The following is a 25,363-nucleotide window of genomic DNA, read 5'->3' on the forward strand; positions in this document are numbered from 1 at the left end:
CTCCTGTCGTCCACTCATGGCAGCTGTCCTGTATCCAAAGATTTCCAAAGAATTTTAGATACATGCCCATAGTTTATTCTTGAATTGTAATTTAGACATAGATTCTTTTATCCAAGGTTTTACAATCACCTCGACACACCATTGTTACAAGGTTTGCAAAACATAGATACAGAAGAAACTGTGCCTAATATACAATTCTAGGATGGCATTGAATCAAAGGAAGCAGACAGCCTGCTCTGCTGGGTCATACCGGACACGTCCGGTAGCATACCGGACACGTCCGGTATGGGCGACCAGCAACCCTAACCAGGGTTCCTTGATTCAAACCAACATGGATTAATACCAAACTTTGGGCATTGCTTCTCCATCACCAATGCAGCATATTTACCGAAGGAATTTTCAAATCATGCATTGACCATGTAGATCGGACGAGGTCTGTGATTAGGGTACCTTGAGAGGAGAGAAGAGAGAGCGATGTGAAATCCAAATCCACGGGCCTTCAATCCTTGATCCAAGCCTTCTCCAATGCAATCTTCCTCTCTCTCTTTTCCTTGGTGAAATCCTTGGTCGCCCTAGGTGGGAAGAAGGGCGTCGGCTAGTTTGTTTAGAAGGAGACAGACAAGTCTGGGCCAAAGGGGTACTTCTGTTTTTATAGTCCCGCTCATACCAGACACATCCGGTAGCATACCGGACACGTCCGGTATTCACGGGCTGGCCCAAATTATTCCAAAATGTGTTTTTGTCTCTTCCAATCCCTTTCTCTATTGTTGCTCAGTCCAAAAAGGTGTATGATCTTGATCCAAACCGAGTACTATCACTTTTCTTATCGAATGCCATCAATTTATTTTCTCTCTTCCAAATATATGGCATAATCAATAATTTGCTTGCTTGAGAGAGATAAAGTAAGACAAAGTAGATTGTGGACTTAAGAAGACCATGTCATGTGTGATTAGCAGATCAAACAATCAAGGAGAGCTATAATCACCACATGATAGGGTTAGGTCGCAAAGACCAAGATTCAAATAGTTTTTCAAATTCACACCACCTACACATGCTAGTTATGGGTTTTGAAAAACATCTCTCCTATGTCACACAAATGCACATTCTAACATGTAAAGGGCCTTAGATGCACTTACAATACATGTATGTAAAAACATACCTTTGCCTTGAGCCCACAAGAATACCACTAAGAAGACACATGGCATGATAATCTTTATGTTGACCTTGATTGCCAAGTAATCATGCTTGATACAAATTCAATTTTTCATCCAAAGGACTACAAAGAGTGCTAGATAAATTTGTTAGTCCACAATGGTGCAAAATAGAAATTTAGCTCCCCCTAAATAAGTGCTTCAAGTATTTTGAATGACTTTCAACAAGCACTTTTATTCTGATAAGAAATTGAGAGCCAATTTTCATTTTGACCATGAACCAAATAAGATTGCCATATTTAAAAGTGAGTTTAAGAGATGCTCACAATCCACTTAGATTTGATAAAACACAAGCTTCTGAGTATGTTAGGGATATATGAAAAATGTATGGATCGAATACTCAGTTGCAACACAATTAGTGTTCTGGTCCATGCAATACCGGGCATGTCCGGTAGTATACCGGGCACGTCCGGAATACACAGAACAGAAACACTGACTTTCTATCCCTGGCCATACCGGACACGTCCGGAAGTAATACCGGACACGTCCGATAGGTGCAGGACAGAACCAATTAATTCACTGCATGTAATTTTAGCTCTAGTATTTATTGTAAACTTGCATCTCAACAAATGAATTGCTTTACTAGAGAGCCGTTAAAAGCATCATATGGCAAAGTAGAATTCCTTTTAATTGAATCTTATTAGCCACTTTCATTATTTCACAAATGTACCTATTTGTGAACTATAGAACATGAAACGAACAAAGTGGCTATCCTACAAGGTTTAGGTACTTGTTACCAATGGTGAGGATGAAATATATGAGATGTTCATTGAATTTTCTTCGGGTCAACCATATAAGAGATTATGATAAGAATTGGTTGATAGATTGAGTGAATATAGTCAAATTTCTTGCTCAACCACCCCGAAGCATTCATCCCATCACCAAGTATCTACATCATTAACCTAAGCACACTTTGGTACCCAACTCTTGTTGGGTCCTTTTGGGTTAGTCCACAAGTGCTTAGGCACCCAAATGGCCTTAGTATTAGTTTGTGGTGAACACATCACCTTGCTAGTGCTAATTCCATTTGTGGTCTTCCTAAGCATATTATCATAAACAAGTGTGTTCGGCTTAGGGATGTTACCATTTGGGCAATCATAGTTTAGATGCCCCTTTCTTCTACAAGCATAGCATATGCGGCCTTTGTGTGCTCTATGCTTGCTTTGCTTGTATGGACATCTATCAACCTTGTGGCCCATCTCATTGCACCCATAGCATCTTCTAGTTGCAACTTGGGCTTCCTTTCTTGCTTCTTTGTACATTGGGCATTTCTTGGTAGAAGCCTTTTGATTGGTGGCTTCAACCTTGTTGGCCCAACTCTTGTGTGGACACATAGCCCACTCATGTCCATACAATCCACAACCATAGCATATCCTTTTTCCATGTTTCTTGCTCTTGGTTGTGTTGGCCTTGCTTAAGATGTGATACTTTTGTTGGGCTTTGGAGGAAGCAAGGTTTGAACCCTTCTCAAGCTTCTTCACCATGTTATCACGATTATCTTGAGAAGGTTGTGCTTTCTCCTTACCCTTCAACCGAATCACATCTTTCTTTAATCTTTGCACTTCTTCTTTGAGCTCTATGTTTTCTATAAGATTTAGCTCAATCGAAGATTGGCTTGCTTGAGTAGCACATTCATTAGTACAAGAAATATTTAATTGAGATGGTGTACTAGTGAGCGGATGTATGAGAGGTTGAGAGAATTTTACCGATGTAATCACAACCTCATGAGCCACCTCAAGCATGATGCTTGATTCTACTACTTCCTCATGAGAGCACTTTAGATGAACATAATTTGCTTGTAGCTCATTATACTTGCTTGATAGTTCATCTAGCCTTGCCTTGAGCTCAAAGTTTTCCTTCTCTAGTTGTGAAACACTAGAAGAGGAGTTAGTAACTAAAGCATGCTCAATTGACAATTTTTCATACCTCTCATTTATTGCCTTTAGCTCTTGCAATTTAGAGATGAGAAACTTTTCTTGATTTTAAAGCGATTGCTCTTGCTTCTCAATCTCTTCTTCAAGCTCATCATTCTTTTCAACTATCTTCATGATGATGAACTTGTCTTTATGGTTGAGATGATCAAGGTTGTAGTTGTCTTCAACTTCAACATCACTCTTATCTTGATCATCTACTTGTGCTTTCTCCTTTTCTTGATCTTTCTTGTTATTCTTCTTCTTGCTTTTCTTGGCCATGAGACACAAGTGATGAGTATCATGAGATATTGAGGTTGGCTCATCACTTGTTCGCCGCCGGGCTTGAGCATCGTTGCAAACAGCAGCTTGCTGGTCTGCTGCCTCGGCCATACCGGACACATCCGGTAGGAATACCGGACACGTCCGGTATGTGCAGGCAGACAGCTGGTCATGCGCTGCTTGCACTTCTTGCTCCGGCTCGGCGCTCTTGAGGTCTTGTGAGGCTTCTTCGCTGTATGATGACACAATGGACATACTTTCCATTGACTCAATCTCAAGTGCATCATCACATTTGGATTTTCCATACAAATCAAAAAGTTTAGTCCAAATGAGATGAGCACTCTCCGGAGGTGGTTGTCCATTGAAGATTGCCTCATTTTGAACCTCTACACTCAATGTACTCAAAATAATATTAATAGCTCGAGCATTGAGTTGCACGCATATCTCTTCCTCTTTTGACAAATTTTTGTAGTTGCTCCAATCAACTATAGAAAGATGTATGCTTGCATCCACAATATGCTCAACAAGAGGACTAATATCTCTAAAAGCATTGAGTACATGTATTGACCAAGGTAGAAAGTTTAAACCATCATTTTGGAGAAGCACCGGCTCCGACTTGATAGGCGTTGACATCCTTTTCTCACGGCGGTGAAGCTTTAGGTGAGAACCTCGCTCTGATACCAATTGAAAGGACCTAGGATGCCGCCTAGAGGGGGGGGGGGTGAATAGGCGTTTCTAAAAATTAACACCTTTAAATGCGGAAACGATAAGTAAAGAGAGTTTCCAAAATGGAAACTCCGAATAACGAGTAGTACCACCCCTCACAAGTTAGCCACAGAGTATATAAAAGATACTAAAAGAATCTAGGAGCCAAACACCTGCAACTAAAAAGTTAGAACACAATACAATTCAGTTTGGCGCAGGGGCTAATACCGGACGTGTCCGGTAGGTATACCGAACGTGTCCGGTATTCACGACTTCAGTGGAACAGCCCCGAATTTGCTCCTTTTGATTTTTATCTTCAATCCAAACTGCAGGAAACTATTAGAGATAGTAATACACACAGAGTATCTATAGAATAGCTAAAGCAACACAAATATCAAATAAAATGCGAATTGAGACACGATATTTGTTTTACCGAAGTTCGGACTCGTTTGAGTCCTACTCTCCGTTGAGGGGGCTGCGGGCGACCCAGCGAAGGTCAGCCCTAGAGGATACCACGAAGGTCACTCTAGCCGGAGTCTTTTCCAACTCCTTTTCCTCCTTCCACTAATTTGATTCCGAGGCGGCGGAATCGACCGTTACAAACTTTCCGAAGCAACCACAATCTCTCGGTTGCTCTCCGGTGACGCCTAGCCGTCTAGGACCGAAGAGTCCAAGAGTAACAAATGCGAATCATGAGATTGACAATATGCACAAGTGCTCAAGTGGTGGCTTGCTCTCTTTTTCAAATTCTCTCTTAACCCACAAATTGATTTTGCAATTTGGATCACACACTCACTAAGAGAGGGTTTAGGAGAGTTGGCAAGGCTCAAAAACGTGTGTCTATCTCAGCAGAATCAGCAGCCTCTAAAGGTGGAGGCTTGGGGGTATTTATAGCCCCCAAGGAAAACTAGCCGTTTTATAGCCGTTGCAATACCGGACACGTCCGGTATTCATACCGGACACGTCCGGTATGACTCATATTGCGCCAACGGTAACTAAGTTACAGTGAAGTTATGAGGCGTCGGAACTCCCGAAGAACGCCGGGACTTCCGACCGTCGGAACTCCTGACTCAAGTCGGAACCCTCGACCCTCAGTAATTTTGAAAAACATGTAACCGAGTTAAAGTTAGTGAGGTGTCGGAACTCCCGACATATGTTGGAACTCCCGACCGTCGGAACTCCCGACTTACGTCGGAACTCCCGACCCTCACGGCTTTTGAAAACTAGCCGTTGGCTTCTGGTCATCCATACCGGACACGTCCGGTATGAATACTGGACACGTGCGGTATGACCAGGACAATGAACCCTCCAAGTCGGTCGAAGTGCGACACGTCGGAACTCCCGACCCATGCCGGGACTCCCGACCGTCGGAACTCCCGACCTATGTCGGAACTTCCGACGAACCAACCCGAGAACAACAGTTTTACTGCTGCTGGACAAATACCGGACACGTCCGGTATGAATACCGGACACGTCCGGTATTGCCAGACCAGCAAAAAATCAGTTAGCACTTTTGTCGCTTAAATACTCAACTCACATGGGTTGGCTTGAGCACTTATGAAACATTATCTATCAACATGATGCATCCCTCTTAATAGTACGGCATACCTATTAAACTCAAGATAAATGGAAATATGAATTTGTACCACTTGAGTTATTCTTTTTGAATTGATGCCGTCCCTTCCAATCTTCATCAAGTAAGGGTGCTAACATGTTGATGTTGATCTTTTCACTTGAGCATAGCCAACTTGAGCATGTGACTTGATTCCATTCATTAAGTTTGAATAATCCCAAATGTATCAAGTCACTTACATCAAATACTTCATCATAGATTTGATCCTTCACATCAATATGACCATCTTAGCTTGATTAGTACCTCAACTAAATGCAAGTACTTTCTTCTTCACCCTAGCTAGGTTCTTCGGCCGCCAAGCTAGGTTCTTCAACTAAATGCAAGTAATTTTGGGTCTCTTGGTATCTATTTTGGTTTTTTTTAAGACAGTTTCAGTAGAGACTCCGAAAGTTCACTATTATTTTTTTTTTCTGTGGTAACGATCTTGGCAGCTGGCCGCCTCTCCCACATACAGCAGCCACACGGGCCCGACTTCACGCCGCCGACTTGAGAGCTCTTCTGTATTTCCGGTCGCGGCTACGCTTTTCCCCATTCGACGCGTTCCCCAATCGAGCCGAAATCAATCCCAGATCCCAATTAATCCTCCCCTCCCTCCAAACCCTAACTCTACCCCTCGTCCTCCCCCGAGCGCAACCGGCGGCGATCCAAGATGCCGGCGACAGCGGGGCGCGTTCGCATGCCCGCGAACAACCGCGTGCACAGCAGTGCGGCGTTGCAGACGCACGGCATCTGGCAGAGCGCCATCGGATACGACCCCTACGCGCCCGAGAACAACAAGCAACAGCCGGGCCGCCCCTCCTCCTCCGTCTCCGCCAACGCCGCCGCCGCGGTCGCCAACGACGCCAACGCGGCCGCCAGCGCCGCCGCAGCTTCCGGATCCGGCTCGGGCGATGGCAACGCCTACACCAGCTTCCAGGGCCTCCTCGCGCTCGCCCGCATCACCGGCTCCAACTCCGACGAGACGCGCGGCGCCTGCAAGAAGTGCGGCCGCGTTGGCCACCTCACCTTCCAGTGCCGCAACTTCCTCTCCGTCAAGGACCTGGACCTGGACGACGCCGACGCCCAGGCGGCCGCGCAGGCCAAGTTCGACGAGATAAAAAAGAAGGCTGCTGCCGGTGGGGATGCAGATGAGGTTTCTGATGATGTGGAAGAGGAGGACGAGGACAGCGATTCCTCTGATTCAGACATCGACCCTGAGCTGGAGAAGATAATTGCTCAGCGCGAGCGCGCCAGGAATGGGGGAAGGAGGCCCAGGCAGGAAGAGAAGTCGTCGAGCCACCGCCATAGGAGCAGCAGCAGCAAGAGGAAATCAAAGCACACGAGGAGTAGGAGTGATGATAGTGAGGATGGAGAGGGGGAAGGCAGAAGAGGTAGAGACAGGAAGAAGCGGTCCAGCAGATCGAAGAAGCATGAAAGATCAGATGTGGATAGCAGCGATGACAGTGACTCAGATAGGCACAGGCACAGGAAGAGCAGGAAGGACAGGAAGAGGAGGAGGAGCCACCGCAGGAGCGACGACTCTTTGGATGAGAAGGATGTGTCTGGAGGTGAAGAAAGGAAGCATCGACGTCACCGCAAGCGGAGCCATCACCGGAGGGATGCATCTGACTGTGACAATGGAGGCAGTGATTCTGCAGATGACAAGAAGCAATCCAGCAGGCGGAGGAGGCACCACCGGTCAGAAAACAGTGGGTCGGATGAGGATGAGCGACATGATCATCGGGGAGCAAAGCGATCTGGGGAGAAGAACAGGGACCGCAAGAGGAACTAAAGAGGAGCATTGGATTGGTAATTTCCTATTCGATGATGTTATTGAGTTCCTCTATTTATCAGTCGGTCCGTTGCCTTGTCATAAGTTTGAAACATTTGAAGCATGATGCTTAATATGTGTAACAATATAACATGTTGGTGTATTACTCTATGTCTGTCTGAACTATACTTCGACTCTATTATGCGTTCATGATTCGATAATTGATATATTGTCAAGGATTTTTAATATGATGCATTCAGTTAGCCTCCCCCCTCAGTAACACTGCATGAGGTAATTAACATTAGAACATTTTTCCTACATTGATGGAGCCAGCTAGCTGCCAATTTTATCGAGATGGACCTTGTAAAAAATGGAAGTATGTCATTTAGGAACTGCTTATATTATGAAGAGGCATGTTTTTTGTTTGTGGAGTGATGGCTTATATTGGTTATAGCATATTGTGCTATTGATTTTCCATGTCAATTAATTCAATTCTATGCAAATTATGCTAGGTTCTGCTATTGAGGTATTTGTAAAACTTTGAACAATCGGCTTTTGGGACAGTTATTTTGTTCTTATATGAGAACTTTTTAGGTGACATTGTGTCGTTACAGGCTGCATGTGTTGTGGTGTTTGCTGAGTTTAATGATCAACATAATAAGGTGCTTGTAGTGTGAATTTCTTTCCGACTCTGCTCAGTGCACACATTAGTATGTATGAGGATGCTTGTATAGCATGATTAGGACCTTTGTTAGGATTTTGACGTGTCTAGGATGGCTTTCCGAAGTCTCCTATTGAGCTGCTAACGGATAGTAATCCACTAACCCCTCTTGTTCATAAATGAACCTGGAACATATTACAACACTTCATGCTGCATTCAATCTTGATTTAGGGGCTGCAAGGCAGGACAGGTTGGCCAGTTGGCCCCTTGGCCCCTTCTGCCACAATTTTAGCTACCAAAAAAAGGACTGGTCATGCATTCATGCTCCCAATACATGCTATGTTCTCATGAAATGTTTCTCATCTTTGCCTCTTTTTAGCTATGTTTACACCAAAATCTAGAAAGAAGAAAACGGGAACTCGAAGCTTCTAAGATTTTATCATCAAGGAATCGATCAGATGTGAATCGATATCGGTTGGTTTTGATGCAGTGTCGGAATCAGCTATTTTATAGATGACGTCAGCAGACGACGTCAATGGACTACGTACGGATGGCATCGGGAAAAAAATATGTCGAACTCTACAAAAAGAAAAAGATTAGAGTTCAAGTTACTTTTAAGTTATGAAAGTTTTCTTTTGTTTCAAGAATTGTAATGAGTCGTATTTGAGTAGGATTCATGTTTAGGTTCCGGATATAAATATTGGACCCCGGTTATTGTAAAGACACGAACAACCAACCAATACAATTACTTTTATCGACTTCACGCCAACCCTTAGGAGTAGGAGGACTGTAGATCTCGACGAGTTCTTCAACAAGTAGGGCTTCATCGATTGATCGACCTCTGGCTTGTCTGTGAGTACCGTCATGACTTATATTATGCTTGTAAAGCTGCATTAGCCGATTGATCTTCTACTAGTATAGTATAAGTTAGTTATTGATCTGTATTATTATTCGCAAGACTGTATCAGCTGATTGATCTCTTACGGATCATAATATAGATCAAAGTTATCGATCTTGTGTTAAATAACTTGCTGTTTAATACAATATCACCAGTTATCGAATCTTCTAAGATTAGTAAGATTTTTCTGACTGTTTTTGGTTGATTCACTAGTTATCGATTTTATTATAATTAATGTTTCATTAATCATAACAAATCATTTGATTGAGATAGAGATAGATCGGCATCATATCATAATAATTGGTTATCTTCTAGTCTGTTCACACTTTAAATCTCATAATTGATGGCTTAATTATGTTAGATCGGCTGTTTTACCTCTATTCCAATCAAACATAGTATGTATTCAAAGACATGTTTTTGATCTTGGATGAACTCACTAGTTAATGAGATCTAATCTAATGACACCACCATAGCTGCATCGATCCAGTCCAACCTCACTGGTAAGACTTTAGATTATAGATTATCGATTAGTGGTTTTGTTCGTAATCAAGATATGTGTTCTGTTTGTTTGATATGCATGCATCGGCTATTTTAGTTGATTCGCTTGTGCCTTCACACATATAGCATGTTTTTTCATGAACCTGTCAATATATAGACGGTTTTATGAATTCTTTAGCTTTAGTTTGTATTATTATCATAGTTGTATCGATCCGGTCGAACTTCACTGTTGATGGTAACAGATTAGATTCAGAGCGTTTGTAGATTCGTTTGTACTAGATAGTCGATTTATTCGCATGTTATACCTTTCCTCGTTAAATTTATTGGCTCAATGCTTTACACTGGTTATATACATCTAGCTGATGATGTTATTTATATCTAGGTGCATTGTATTTGTTATCATAAATCAATCACAACCCACGAACATCACAGTCCTTGAAAGGATCAAGATGCCCAAGAGGGGGTTGAATTGGGCTAATTTTAACTTTCTTTACAATAATTAAACTCTACGGTTAGCCCAATTAACCCTTTGTGCCTAGAAAGTGTTTTTATTGATCTAACGTATAAAAGTTTAGCACCTTAAGTTCTAATCCTACTCTAGCATGGCAACTCTAGGAATGTAAATAACAAGAATTGAATTGCTCAAAGTAAAGTGAGAAGGAGAAACGCGGCAATGTTTTACTGAGGTATCGGAGAGTCGTCACTCCTCACTAGTCCTCGTTAGAGCACCCGTGCAAGGGTGTAGCTCCCCCCTTGATTCGTGTAAGGATCAAGTGCTCTCTACGGGTTGATTCTTCAACACTCCATCGCGGTGAATCACCCACAACCTCTCACAACTTGAGTTGGGTTATCCACAAGCTCCGTCGGATGATCGCCAAGCTCTCCAATCACCACCAAGCCGTCTAGGTGATGGCGATCACCAAGAGTAACAAGCACGAACTCTCACTTGACCATGACAAGCCTAATGAGAAGGGTGGATGCACACTTTGCTACTCTTGATCTCACTAATGAGGGCTCTCTTTGGGATTCTTAAATCTCAATCACCTCACTAGGACCTTGCTCTTCTTGGTACTCTCAAAGATGTTTTTCAGCTGTTGGAATGAGTAAAAGTACCCCCACACACGAATGGAGGAAGTATTTATAACATGGGCTGAAAAACGATCCGTTATGTGCCTCTGCGGGGTGACCGGACGCTCCGATCATGTTGACCGGACGCGCCGGTCAGTTCACCCCGAACTCCAGTGTTTACAGTGTGACTAGACGCTGTCCAGTGTCCGGTCAGCACTGACCGGACGCGTTCGGTCGAGATTTTCCCTCTCTGGAAGCTTACTGGAGTCGACCGAACGCTAGCCTTCAGCGGCCGGTCACTTGACCTCTCAGCGTTCGGTCGCACCAGACGAAAACACCTCGGTCAAATGAACTGATCGGACCCTAAGCCAGCGTCCGGTCACACCGGAGCCAGCATCCGGTAAGTATTTGACCCTCCATTCACTTCTAACTCTCGATCATACGTGAATGAAGTTTGCTCCATTGGATCTAAGGGCTATTTTGGAGCTACCTAGTGCTAGATTTAGCAAGTGTGCATCACACCTAACTCACTAGACTCACATAGGTCAAGCTACCCATCCATACTCTCCTTAATAGTACGGCCAAAGGAAAAACAAAGTCCTAAACTACTCTAAGTGTCTCTTCAACTCCAAATGACACTTAGAACTAGTCCATCCTTAACCTTGTCGTCCATCCTTTGAAAACCAAAACGATTTCGATCGTAGGGGCATGACCACCATGATTGCCCAATCGATCTCCATTACCGTGACCTAACTTAATTATCTCTACAAACATACGTTAGTCATAGTAATCACGTATTGTCATTAATCACCGAAACCCAGATAGGGGCCTAGATGCTTTCAATCTCCCTCTTTTTGGTGATTGATGACAATACTACCTCGAGTATATGAAAGAGATAAGGTTTTTAACATACTTGGTTCATATAAGCTTTTGGCAATAAGAACAAAAGTTAGGCAAACTTATATGACCCAAGCCAACATGATGTACTCAAAAGATATGAAATAAGCATGAGTATAAGTAACAAAGCTCATTCGCATCGGAGTAAAACGCGGAAGCAAGAGCAAATGAGCTTAGCACAACTGATATGATATGTAAATAATTCAAAGTAGAGAGCACACATGTCATATATCACAATCACGTAGATGTCACTATCACATAAAAAGTTTAATGCATAAAAGTAAACACACGACGAATGCATAATAGTGTATCACACATAAAAACAAAATATAATAGATAGTCTAAGTAAACTAAGCTCCCCCTAAGTCGCTCCCCCTAAGTCTAGCATACTCGATTCCTCTCCCCCTTTGGCGTCAAACACCAAAACCTAAGGGTCGGTCGACGGGGCTACAACGGACGAGTCGGGCGCTGAGGTACGAGGAGCAAGCTGGAACTGAGTGTCATCATCATCTGAACCAGAACTCTGAGCTGTCTGACCCTCTGTAGCTAGAAGCGATGCTGAAGCGGTCTGGGTCGGATCAACAACTGGAGCTGCTATAGACTATGCATGTATGACTGGAGCAGCTGGCTCTGATGATGCCACTGACGAAGGGAGCGTCTTTGTAGTCCTGGTAATAGGTGCAACGATAGAAGGACCTGGGACATACAAATATGGTGGAGTAGGCTGCCCTGTCAACTCACTGAAGGATGCAACAAGGCTCCTGGACACTGTAGTCTCTGGCACTAGCAGCGAAGAAGTCTGAGCTGGTGTAAAGCCCGTCTGGAGAGGTGTGAACTACGAGGCTATCTGGGCGAAGCAAACCACTGGGACACCTGCTCTATAGATGAAGCAAACTGTGCTGGTGGCTGTCTCTGACTCTAAAGCCCACTGGACTGTAACGCTAGAGTCATAGAAGTAGTGGTAGGCTGACAAAGCTGGGGTGAGGACTGTGGCGGTGGAACCCCAATAGCTGTCACTACATGCTGCATAAATCCAAGGAGCTACTGCTGCATGAGGAGCTACTGCTGATGCATGGCCTACTGCTGCTGCTGTATGGCCTGCCGCTGCCGCTGAAACTCATCCTGTCGAGCCTAGAACTGTGCAAAGGTAGCGGTGGTCTTCTGAGCTTGGCGAGCCTGATCTTGCCTAATCCGCTCAAGTATGGCAAGTAGAGCGAGGTCTATCTGCGGTGCAGATGGAGCTGAACTGGAGCTATCGGCCTCATGATCATGTCGTCGTGGAGGCATCTGAGGAATATCGTGATAGTCCTCATCTGAGCTGTCACTGGGGTCGCTCTCAACCATCCCCTCCTACTGAGCATCCAACTGCTCCTCTATAGCTGCTATGCCCCTAATAGTATCATCCTGTTGGGTTGTAGTCTCTGGCACCTCTAGACGACGACGCGGCTGGCTAGGTGCAGTCGGTGTACTATAGCGGATCATCTGAGTCAGGTTATATGCAGGGAACTCTATCGTAGCACCACTATACTCAGCTAGCATCTTAGGTGGCCTCACTGTAACTGCTCTGTGAATAAGAAACGTGATCCAGTGGGCATAGGGCAACTGTCGGTGACCTCTGAACCCCTCAGCAATAGTGTCCTCCATCTCTGATAGAAGGAGATCCTAAATATCAAACACTGTCTGCTGCATCAGACAGTTCAGTAGCCACAACTGTATGCGAGTCAAGCCCTCGTGATACCCCATCCTCAGAAGTAGTGTCCTCCTCATAATGACATCAAGCACTCTAGTAGTGGGAGTAAGATCACTGGGTGTCCTACTAGAACCCCTCACCGAATGGCTCTGTGAAGCAGTGGCGGACTAGATCAGTAGGGGGCACCATCCCGCCATGAGGACGTCTGGGGGGTGAAAGGTCCTAATATGGCTAGAGGGGGGGGGGGTGAATAGCCTATTTAAGACTCTACAAATCAACTAGAGCAATTTGATTAGTATGACAAATAGCGTAATGCAAACTTGCTCTAGCTCTACAAGGGTTGCAAGCCACCTATCCAACAATTCTAGTTGCAATGATTACTTAGGCACACAAACTTGCTATGTAATAACTCACTAAGAGCTCTCAACCTTGCTACTCTAAAGAGCTCAACTAGATGAATGTAAATAATAAAGCAAGCTCTCAATTCTAATTACACTAAAGAGCTTATATCAACTAGTTTGCAAGAATGTAAATGAGTAAGTAGAGTGATTATACCGACGTGTAGGGGATGAACCAATCACAAGATGAATGTATAGCCAATCACCGGGAGAATGCCAAAGACAAGAGACAATCGATTTTCTCCCGAGGTTCACGTGCTTGCCAATACGCTACATCCCCGTTGTGTCGACCAACACTTGGTGGTTCGGTGGCTAAGAGGTGTTTCATAAACCTCGTCCACATGATTGGACACCGCAAGAACCGACCCACAAGTGAGGTAACTCAATGACACGAGCAATTTACTAGAGTTACCTTCGGCGCTCCACCGGGGAAGGTACAACTCCCCTCAATCACCGGAGACGGCCACGAACAATCACCAACTCGTGCCGATCCTCCCACCGCTGCACCGAGCCGTCTAGGTGGTGGCAACCACCAAGAGTAACAAGCGAAATCCGCAGCGCAACACGAATACCAAGTGCATCTAGATGCAATCACTCAAGAAATGCACTTGGATTCTCTTCCAATCTCACAAAGATGATGAATCAATGATAGAGATGAGTGGGAGGACTTTGGCTAAGCTCACAAGGTTGTTATGTCAATGAAACTATGCAAGAGAGCTCCCTTGAGCCGGCCATGGGGCTATAAATAGAGCCCCCATCAAATAGAGCCGTTATACCTCTTCACTGGGCAAAACGCGCTCTGACCGGACGCTTCCGGTCTACTGACCGGACGCTGGCCCTCAGCGTCCGGTCGCCCGAATGGACACCACGCGTCACCAGCTTCAAAACGCTGTTCGTCAGATTTCAACGGCTACGAAGCTGACCGGACGCTCCGGTAAAACTGACCGGACGCTAAAGCCCCAGCATTCGGTCGTTTCCAGTAAGCTCCCCGAGGCATATTTTTTTTCGACCGGGCGCGTCCGGTCCACCTTGACCGAACACAGACCAGCGTCCGGTTGCAATACCCTCGGTACTGTGCAGACCCGTCAGTTTGACCGGAGCAGAAGAAACCAGCGTCCGGTGCTTTCAGACCCAGCGTCCGGTCAGTTGACCGACGCCAACGTCTTCGCGATCAACTCGTTTTCACTTCTAACTTCTTCACCCTTGAACCAATGTGCCAACCACAAGAATTTGCATCCGGCACAATAGAAAATAGGCATTTCATTTTCCCGAAAGCGCCGAATCCCACCGAGCTACGGCTATCTATCCTAAATGCGATCACACTCACTAAGTGTCTTGATCAGTAAAATAAAATGGCTCCTACATTTTATACCTTTGCCTTGAGCCTTTTGTTTTTCTCTTTCTTCTTTTCCAAGTTTAAGCATTTGACCATCACCATGCCATCACCATTGTCATGATCTTCACCATTGCTTCATCACTTGGAGTAGTGCTACCTATCTCATAATCATCTTGATAAACTAGGTTAGCACTTAGGGTTTCATCAATTAACCAAAACCAAACTAGAGCTTTCAGGGGGCGCTGTCTATCCATAGCAAACCTCATATAGCTGGACGAGATGCCTCCTGAAGCCTGAGTATCTCTCTGACCCTAGTGCTCGTTAGCCTATAATCTCTGCCACCGAATGCAAAGTGTATGAATCTATGCCGCGGGTCAATCTAGAGAGAAGCATAGAACTGACAGACCCAAGATGGAACATACAATCCTATCCGTCCAAGTAAGTATGTCAACCCTGGCAGGTAAGAAAGGTAGGGGCAAATGTGCTCTCTAGCTGCTGCAACAATAGACTCTATGTTGCACACCCTCTGAGATATGAAAATAGCTCCACTATTAAGATATGCATTGTAGAAATCCTCCTGCAGTGGTGTGTAGAAGCCTTTGATGCACGCTCATCTCGCCTCGGCGGAAACCACTGGTCAAACTCCACAAATCTGAGTTGCTACACCTGCTTAGCCGTGGCGGCCCTCAGATCTAGATGAGTCACTAGAGGCGGACCCTGCGGTCTGGGCGGTGGACAAGAACCCCTCCGTTGGGTATATGCCCTCGGTGTGAATGGAGCATGAGTTACGACTAGAGCGGCAAAGCTGTGGCTGAGGTGCCTGCTCTATCTCCTGGGCCTACTGTCCCTCCTGAGTCTGCTCTGCTGCCTGTGGCTCCTGCTGTGACTCCCCCTGCGGCTTAACTCTCATCCCAAGACAAAATCGCTGTCCCGCAACCATGACGGTCCCAGCTGGACCACCATGACGGTGCTCAACCTGCTCAAGTGCTTCTATTGTCGCTGGTGAGCTGCTGATCTGCAATAACTACACCACGCGAGCACCTCCTCTCTCGGGCACGCTCTACGCCTCTTGCAACTACGTGCTTCTCTAGTTGTATCTGCATCTGGATACTTCCGCTTTTTTGTTGCAAGTTTCTTTTGTCGCCTTGCCTTTTGGATCTGTAGGCAAGCAAGGCGGACGCCTACGGATCCTCATCATACTGGACCACCTCCAACATTCTTGACACGAACCATCGGTTGGATCTGAAAAGAGCAACTACTTGCTGACAAGAAACAACTGCCAACTATCACTTTCGAGGCTAGGTCTCGATTCATACTCACGAGCTTGGCCCCGAGTTGACTGACAACTGCAAGTGGGACCTCAACGGCACCGACTCGCTGCACGATAGAATAGACGATATACAGATAATCTTAATTATTCATCTAGAGATACAAAAACCCTAAGAAAGCAAGCAATTAGATACAAAATTGAATCGAGGGCTTGCTACCTAACGAACAGGCGATCCGAAGAGACGAGATACGATACGCAGGGAACCACCGAATCGCTAGGGTTAAGGTTTACGATGCGCTAAATCGGCAGTGGAGATGCAATGGCCGGTGCTGGAGCAAGCTAGGGCACAAGCAAGCTAGGGCACGATGTGGGTGCCGGTGCTGGAGTGGGGCTTGAACGCGGTGGTGGCGTTGGCACGGGTATGGCGGCGCAGACAGGGCGCGGCGGTGCGTCAGAACAGCATAGGCACGCGGGGTGGCAGGGAGTGGAGGACGTGGAGGATGTGCTGGCAAGGAAAGGACGGGCGGCGGCGTTGTGGATCGCGGCGGGACTTGGGGGTGGTAGCGAGGAAGGAGAGTAGAAGCGAGATGGTGGGTGGCGGAGTATAGGTGAGAAAAGAGTGACGGAGCGGAGGGGGGATGGGGACTCCGGGGGAAGTGGGTCGGGTGAGACAATGGATTTTGGCAGCGGCTCGGGCAAAAGGAGACGATTAAGATTGGGACGGCGACTGTCGGCGTGTGGTACGGGAATAGGTCAAGCGGCGCGTGGCTTATATGGGGTCCCCCGTGGAGTAGAAAGGAAAAGAGAAAGAATCCGGGTCCCACACGTTTTCTACTATCGGACGCTCCGGTGGCAGCGACCAGACGCTGCCACCCAGCGTCCGATCGATTCCAGTAAAGGTCCAAAACCCCTGGAATCGCGACCGGACGCGTTCGGTGGACACCGTCCGGATGTAGCCAGAGTCCGGTGCAAGCTGTCTTCATCGTCTTTGATCGACGGACGTAGAGCCACCATCTGACCGGATGCTGGGAGAACACTGTTTCAGCGTTCGATCACTCCTTCACAGCAATAGTTCACCACCTGTGAACTGACCGAACGCTGGACATACAGAGTCCGGTGGCAAGCGTCCGGTCACGTCTTTTCCAGCGAATCTATAAAGTTATTCGTGCTGCCTGTTCCCCAATCAAGTCCCAACTCCAATAAGATCTAAATAAACACCAATTGGAACTGATGTGAGTGACCTCTTTCAAACCCTCATGTTTTTCAAAAATATTTTGCTTAGGCTATTATTCTTTTTATGAAAATAGGCAATAAGAGGGCAATTGAAGATGAACGATAAAACAACATTCATGCATATGCAATGCAATACTTGGAAGATAAATCTAGTTGCTTGTCAAGTTTGATCCAAGGTTAAGCTTCTTCACACGCTTTATGGCGGTTATCTTAACCATGTTAGACAAGCTCTATATGCATTACCAAAAATTAAACATGTTGTATATTACAATGCAATGCAAGAGACAACATACGCTCATCTTTTAGTAAAGTTGCTAAAATCAAGAACATTGAGCTCATTCCGCAATCTACAAAACATTGCCTCATCTAGCGGTTTAGTGAAGATATCCGCCAATTTATCCTTGGTCCTTACACCTTTTAATGATATATCATTTTATTAACATGATCTCTAAGAAAGTGATGGTAGATATCTATGTGCTTGGTGCGAGAGTGTTGAACTGGATTATTTGTAAGTTTTACCGCACTTTCATTGTCGCACAAAAGAGGTACTTTATCTAGAACTACACCATAGTCTAGCAAAGTATGTTTCATGTAAAGTATTTGTGCACAACAAGCATCCGTGGCAATGTATTCCGCTTCGGCGGTGGACAAAGCCACACTATTTTGCTTCTTGGAGGACCAAGACACAAGTGATCTACTAAGCAAATGGCACCCTCTGGATGTGCTTTTTCTATCAACTTTGCAACCGGCATAATCCGAATCGGAATAGCCAACTAACTTAAATATAGCTCCTTTGGGATACCAAAGGCCAATGCTTGGTGTGTGCTTAAGATATCTAAGAATTCTTTTTACGGTCAATTAAATGAGTTTTCCTTAGGATTAGCTTGAAATCTAGCACACATACACACACTAAACATGATGTTGGGCCTAGATGCGGTTAAATATAGCAAGCTACCAATCATAGAGCGGTAGAGAGTTTGATCAGCCGTGTTACCTCCCTCATCTAGGTCGAGATGTCCATTAGTTGGCATTGGTATTTTGATTGGCTTACATTCATCCATCTTGAATCTCTTGAGAAGATCATTTGTATATTTCTCTTGAGAGATGAAAATTCCTTCTCTCATTTGTTTGACTTGAAAACCAAGAAAGAATGTAAGCTCTCCAATCATTGATATCTCGAACTCCTTTGACATCAATTCACCAAACTCTTTGCAAGAATCTTCATTTGATGATCCAAAGATGATATCATCAACATACACTTGACAAATGAAGATGTGCTCATCAAGCTTCTTGGTGAATAGTGTGGTGTCGACCTTCCTGATGGTGAAGCCCTTCTCAATAAGGAAGTCCCAAAGACGCTCATACCAAGCTCTTGGAGCTTGCTTAAGCCCATATAATGCCTTGGACAACCTATAAACATGATTAGGATATCTGGGGTCTTCAAACCCAGGAGGTTGATCAACATAGACTAGTTCATTAATAAAGCCATTTAAAAATGCACTTTTCACATCCATTTAATATAGTTTCATTTCATGATGTGATGCATATGCAAGGAGGATACGAATGGCTTCTAGTCTTGCAACTGGTGCAAAGGTCTCTCCAAAATCCAATCCTTCAACTTGAGAGAACCCCTTTACAACTAGTCTTGCCTTGTTCCTCACAACTACGCCTTGATCATCTTGCTTGTTGCAGGAACATCCACTTTGTTCCAATTACTCTTGCTCCTTTTGGCCACTCTTCAAGAGTCTAAACTTCATTGCAGGTGAAGTTATTCAACTCTTCATGCATGGCATTTATCCAATCTGGATCTTGAAGAGCTTCTTCTACCTTGGTTGGCTCATAGCAAGAGATAAAAGAGTAATGAGCAATAAATGAAGCAAGTTTTTGTGAGCGAGTCATTACACCCTTTGATGGACTCCCTATGATGAGATCTTGTGGATGATCTTGTAGTAGAGGTGTATTTCTTCTATTGACCACTTGAGGAGGAGGTTGTGAAGCATCAACATCTTGTGCTTGTGCCATCATTTGATCATGGGAGACATGGGTGTCTTCATTTTCTACTCTCCCATCTTTATCATCATCTTGTGGCACACTTGATAAAGAAGGTAGATCAATTACTTATACATCATTTTCATCATTTTTAGGCTTGATGTCTCCAACCGGAATGTTCTTCATAGCTTCTCTCAATGGTTCATCACCTACATCATCAAGATTCTCATGTGCTCCTTGGGAGCCGTTAGATTCATCAAATTCCACATCATATGTTTCTTCAACCAAGCCGGTGGCATGATTAAATACTCTATATGCTTTGGACTTTGATGAGTAACCAACAAGAAAACCAATATCACAACATCTTTGAAACTTTCCTAGGTGTTGCCGCTTCTTGTAGATATAGCATTTGCAACCAAACACCCTAAAGAAGGAGACGCCTGACTTCTTCCTATTGAGCAACTCATAAGGTGTCTTGCTAAGGAACTTTTGAAGGAATATGCGGTTTGATGCATAGCATGCGGTGTTGATAGCTTCCGCCCATAGAGCTTCGGGGGTGTTGTACTCATCTAGCATTGTTCTTGCAAGTGTGATCAATGTCCGGATTTATTTCTCTCAACTACACTATTTTGTTGAGGAGTATATGTTGCGGAGACCTCATGCTTGATCCCAACTTCATCACAATATGCTTCTATGTTTGTGTTGTCAAATTCCTTCCCATTGTCACTTCTTATCTTCTTGAGCTTCACTTCAAACTCATTTTGTGCTCTCTTGGCAAACTTCTTGAAGCAAGATGCAACTTCGGATTTGTCATGAAGGAAGAATACCCATGTATATCTTGAATAGTCATCAACAATCATAAGACAATAAAGATTTTCTCCCAAACTCTTGTATGTTGTTGGTCCAAATAAGTCCATGTGAAGGAGTTCTAACACTCTTGTGGTTGACATGAAAGCTTTGGTTGGATGAGTATTTGCAACTTGCTTACCGGCTTGACATGCACTACAAAGCTTGTCCTTCTCAAACTTCACATCCTTCAACCCTCTCACCAAATCATTCTTCATTAGCTTCTTGGGTGAGCTCATTCCAACATGAGCAAGTCTTCTATGCCATAGTCACCCAAGTATTATTTTGGTGAATAGGCAAGTCTTCAAATTTACATCTTCGGAGGTGAAGTCCACTAGATATAGGTTGTTGTATTTAAATCCTTTGAATATCACTTGATCATCATCCTTCTTAGATACAACAACTTCCTTCTTGGTAAACAAGCATTGGAAGATAAGATCACACAATTGTCCGACGAATAGCAAGTTGAAGCTCAATGAAGCAACATATAGCACATTTGAGATAGAATGATCATTTGATATTGCCGCTTTGTCCAATCCTTTAACCTTGCCCTTTGAGTTATCTCCAAATGTGATTCTTTCTTGTCCATCTACTTCTTCATCTAGTGAGGTAAACATATGAGGATCACCGGTCATATGTTGTGTGCAACCACTATCAATAACCCAATAACTTCCACCGGTCTTGTAGTTCACCTACATACAAGAGATCAAGCTTTAGGAACCCAAACTTGTTGAGGCCCCTTCACCTTCTCAACAAGTGACTTAGCAACCTAAATTTTCTTAGGCCTATTCTTGTTGGGAGTCCTAAGAACATGACTTTTATCTTTTCACTAGAGTCCTTTTTAAGCATGTAGTGAGCATTGAAGGCAAAATGTCTAGCATGCTTGGGCAAGGGTTGTGGTGGTGGAGTTTGGCACTCATGAGCAAAGTGGCCTTCTTGTCCACACTCAAAACACTTCTTTGGCTTTGGCTTTTGTTCTTGTTGAGCTTGAGCATTCCTCTCTTTATTTGCCATGTACCCAATGCCACTTCTATCCATCTTTATGACAGTGTTCATTAGTAGCTCACTTTGAAGATACTTGCCTCTAGTGAACTTGCTCAATCTAATTTTGAGATGCTCTTTCTCTAACTTGAGCTTCTTGTTTTTTTCCTTAAGAGCATCATTGTTTTTCTCTTCCTTGAGCTTCTTGTTTTTTTCTTTGAGCTTCTCATTCTCAAGCACCAAATCACCATCATGATCAAGAGTTTCTAGCACAACGGACTTAGTGGTTTTGAGTTCTTCAAGATCTTTCTTGAGCTTTTCATTGTCATTCTTGAGCTTGACAAACTCATCATAATCATCGGCCTCAACCACTTGCTTGCCCTTGCTACTAGATCTTTGCTCAATGCTCTCAATGATCAAATCATCACATGATATAGCTATATCAATCTTAACAACGTTGTTAGTAGCATCATGTGGCTCATTGAATAAATATTCTTGAGCAATAACTAGATTATCATAATTAATCTTAAAAGTAGTATATTCATCTTTTAGCATATTATGGCTAGTGATGAGCTCTTTATGCATCCTCTCAAGTTTATCATGTTTATCTTTAAGCTCTTTCTTAGAAGATTTGAGCTCTTTGAGTTTGGATGACATAGCTTCATTTGCTTCTCTAAGCTCAACACTAGCCTTTTTGGCTATATCACATTTAACTAAAAGAGAATCATTCTTAACTTCTAAGCTTGTCATTCTTAGCTCTAGTCTTTATAATGATCTTGGAGTATTTATTTAGCAATTTAACAAGATCATCATAAGAGGGTGATTCATATTCATCATCATCACTATCGCTATCATCATTACTAGCATGTTCATCACCACTATTCTCATCATCATTTAATACCTTGCGTTCACCCTTGGCCATAAGGCATAGGTGTGTAGAGGATGATGGCGATGGTAGCGGTGAAGATGATGAAGAATCAATAATCAATGGTGGCCACCTTCTCATTGTCACTATCATTATCGATGAGCCACTAGATGAATCAATGTCCGTGAGCCAGTCACCGACGATGTATGCCTTTCCACTCTTCTTCTTCTTGTGGAAGTCCTTCTTGACATCTCTCTTCTTGTATGGCTTGTCTTTCTTCTTCTTATCTTCATCACTTGAGTCATCTTTCTTGCCCTTGTTCTTGTTCTTAAACTTGTCTTTCTTGGGCTTTGTGCATTGGTGAGCTAGATGACCAAGTTCTCCACAATTGTAGCAATCCATCTCGAAGATTGGCTTCCTTCTAGAGCTAGTGAAGAACTTCTTCTTGCCATCAAACTTGATGCCACTCTTGTTGAGTTTCTTTAGCATCTTGGCAGGTTTTTCTCACCATGAGAGCAAGGCTTGCACCCAATGGTAGGAGAGGATCACCGTGGCAAGCGCGCAGCAGAAGATCTCTCAGGGGAGGAGGTCCCGGTCAGCCAGCGACCCCGCCGCATGAGGTAAGACCGAACACTCCTGTCCATAGCAAGAATCATCCACTAATGCATTTGTAGGTTTGTCCTCAATGACATACTTCCTACTCCTCCCAAGGTCGGTGAGCCTTCTGCCGCCATGTCTGCTGCTGCCCGTGCCGGATTCGCCGTCAGGCTCCTTCGACTCCTATAACGGCGATGACGCCTAGCATTTCCTCTGGGAGTGGAGGGTGGCCCAGGACCGTTACTCCGAGGCAACTCAGGAGAACGATCAGCTTGAGATCCACCTCAGGGCCTCTCAAGCCTCCCTCCTCGTCGTTGAGGAAGAGGCCAACGCTGCTTAGGCGCGGTTGGCCGAGTCCAATGCCATGGTGCTGGGTAAGATGAACTCCAAGAAAACCCTTATTCCAATTTCCATTGTCCTTGTCTTGATAGCCCTTTTGTTTCTGTGATTGCCAGCCCAGACGGTGTAGTTGGAGAACCTCCAACTAGCGGCGAATGCAGCTACGACGACCGTCAACGCCCGAGGCCCTCTCCTCAACAACCGCCTGCATGACGTCCCAGCGTGTGTCTAGGAGATCGCCCTCCACGGTGTTCACCACGATGTAGCCGTGGCCCTAGCCATGGCGCAAGTCTAGACCGGGCATGATCTTCGCACCATGGAGCTGGGCTTCCCGATGGCTGATGACCCTGACATGCACGAGGATTTGATCGAGGACTTCAACGACGTGGCGGAGGCCATCTTGGACATCATATCCGCCCAGGATGTGATAAATAATGTCTTTGATTAGTTTGTACTTAGGGGCAAACTGATCAATAAACAAAACTTCTATTTTTATGAATGTGTCTCTGTGAATGCACCGTGATATGAATGTCTTTGTGTGTTTTTTGCTCTATAGACGATACTTATTGTATCAGTTTTCACCCTTTTGGGTTAATTTTTTGAAGTAAAGACGATACCCTTCTGGTATCAGCTATTAGAGCGATGACTGAACAAATCGGTTGTCAAGCATGAACCCAGACGCTAGGATAATACTTCTTTAGATGTTTTCCATTGATCACTCTATCAAATTCTTCTCTTCCTTCTAGCTTTTCCAGAATGTAAGCATTGCCAGGCGCACAACGACTAATCCGATAAAGACCTTCCCAATTAGGTGACCATTTGCCAAATTTGTTGTCCTTAGACCCAATCGGCAATTTTACTTTTCAGACTAATTCTCCTTCACCAAACTGCTTGTTCTTGACCTTTTTGTTATAATGTCTTGCAACCCTTAACTTATTGGCTTCAATATTCGCAAGAGCACGCAGTCGATGACAACTTAAGTCCTCTAAATCATCCATCATTAGATTCTTGTAGACTTTAGTTGTCAAATCATTCTGTAATGTAACATGTCTTGATCTAGTATGGATTTCCCAAGGAAGAATCGCATTATGCCCATATACTAACTCATAAGGTGATGATTTAATCGATCCATGGCACGCCATCTTGTATGCCCACAATGCCTCATTGAGTGTTAAGTACCACTTCCTTGGTTGCTCCTCAATTTTCTTCTTAATTAATTTAATCATAATTTGATTGGACGCCTCTGCCTGGCCATTAGCTTGAGCATAGTAAGGAGGAGAATTTAATAACTTAATTCCCATACTGGCAGCAAAATCTTTGAACTCTTCGGATGTGAATATTGTTCCCTGATCAGTAGTAATAGTTTGAGGAATTCTAAAATGATACACAATATGTTCCTTGACAAAATCAACCATATTCTTTGACGTTACCGTCTTCAAAGGAATTGCCTCAACCCATTTGGTAAAGTAATCTGTTGCTACCAATATAAACTTATATCCTTTACTTGAAGGTAGAAAAATCTAGCCAATTAAATCAATTCCCCAACCTCGAAATGGCCATGGTTTAATTATTGGATTCATAGCCGATGCAGACGATTTCTGAATATTACCAAAACGTTGACAATCCTGACACCCCTTATAATATTTAAAACAATTTTCTAGTATTATTGGCCAGAAATATCTAGACCTACGAATAATCCATTTCATCTTATAAGCCAATTGATGAGCTCTACATATCCCTTCATGTATTTCACCCATCAATACTTTAGCTTCCTCTTGATTTAAGCATTTAAGCAACACCCCATCGACTGTCTTGTAATATAGCTGATCATCCAACAAAACATACTTAGTCAATTTATACCTTAGTTTCCTGGTAACCTTCTATGATGGATTCTTAAGGTATTCGGCTATTTTAACTCTCCAATCATTAGTCAAGGTTTGACTGCTTTAAATCTCTTGAAACACTCGATAAACTGACACACTCTGAGCTAACCGATTAGCCCTTGATTCTGTGCTCTTGGAATATGCTGAAAGAGAAATATAGGGAAAGTCTTTGAGTAACCTCTGGCATTCATCATAGTATCCCCTCAGAATATCATCTTTACATTCATATAGGCCGATCAACTGATTAATAACTAACTGTGAATCTCCAAATACTTCAATTAACTCGGCCTTCACTTCATGAAGAAGTTAAAGTCCCTTAAGAATAGCTTCATATTCTGCTTTATTGTTGGTAGTCATTGGTTTAATTAGAAAAGCAAACTCCAAACCTACCTCCCGTGGTGAAACAATAACAATACCAATGCC

At 44.0% G+C, this 25,363-nt stretch overlaps 1 protein-coding gene across 2 annotated transcripts; it reads left to right on the forward strand.

The window, feature by feature from the left end:
- Window positions 1–6,212: 6,212 nt before the first annotated feature.
- Window positions 6,213–8,910, forward strand: LOC136551498 (CAX-interacting protein 4-like). 2 transcript variants are annotated; one of them, XM_066543046.1, is made up of 2 exons: window positions 6,213–7,529; window positions 8,532–8,910. In XM_066543046.1, the coding sequence occupies exon 1, from the start codon at window positions 6,391–6,393 to the stop codon at window positions 7,510–7,512; it is 1,122 nt and encodes a 373-aa protein (XP_066399143.1). In that variant the 5' UTR covers window positions 6,213–6,390; the 3' UTR covers window positions 7,513–7,529; window positions 8,532–8,910. The 2 variants fall into 2 exon arrangements, with proteins under 2 accessions (XP_066399143.1, XP_066399144.1); XM_066543047.1 differs by having other exon boundaries at window positions 8,643–8,910.
- The last annotated feature ends 16,453 nt before the right edge of the window (window positions 8,911–25,363 follow it).

The sequence above is a fragment of the Miscanthus floridulus genome, chromosome 4, assembly GCF_019320115.1.
Source record: "Miscanthus floridulus cultivar M001 chromosome 4, ASM1932011v1, whole genome shotgun sequence".
NCBI lineage: Eukaryota > Viridiplantae > Streptophyta > Magnoliopsida > Poales > Poaceae > Miscanthus > Miscanthus floridulus.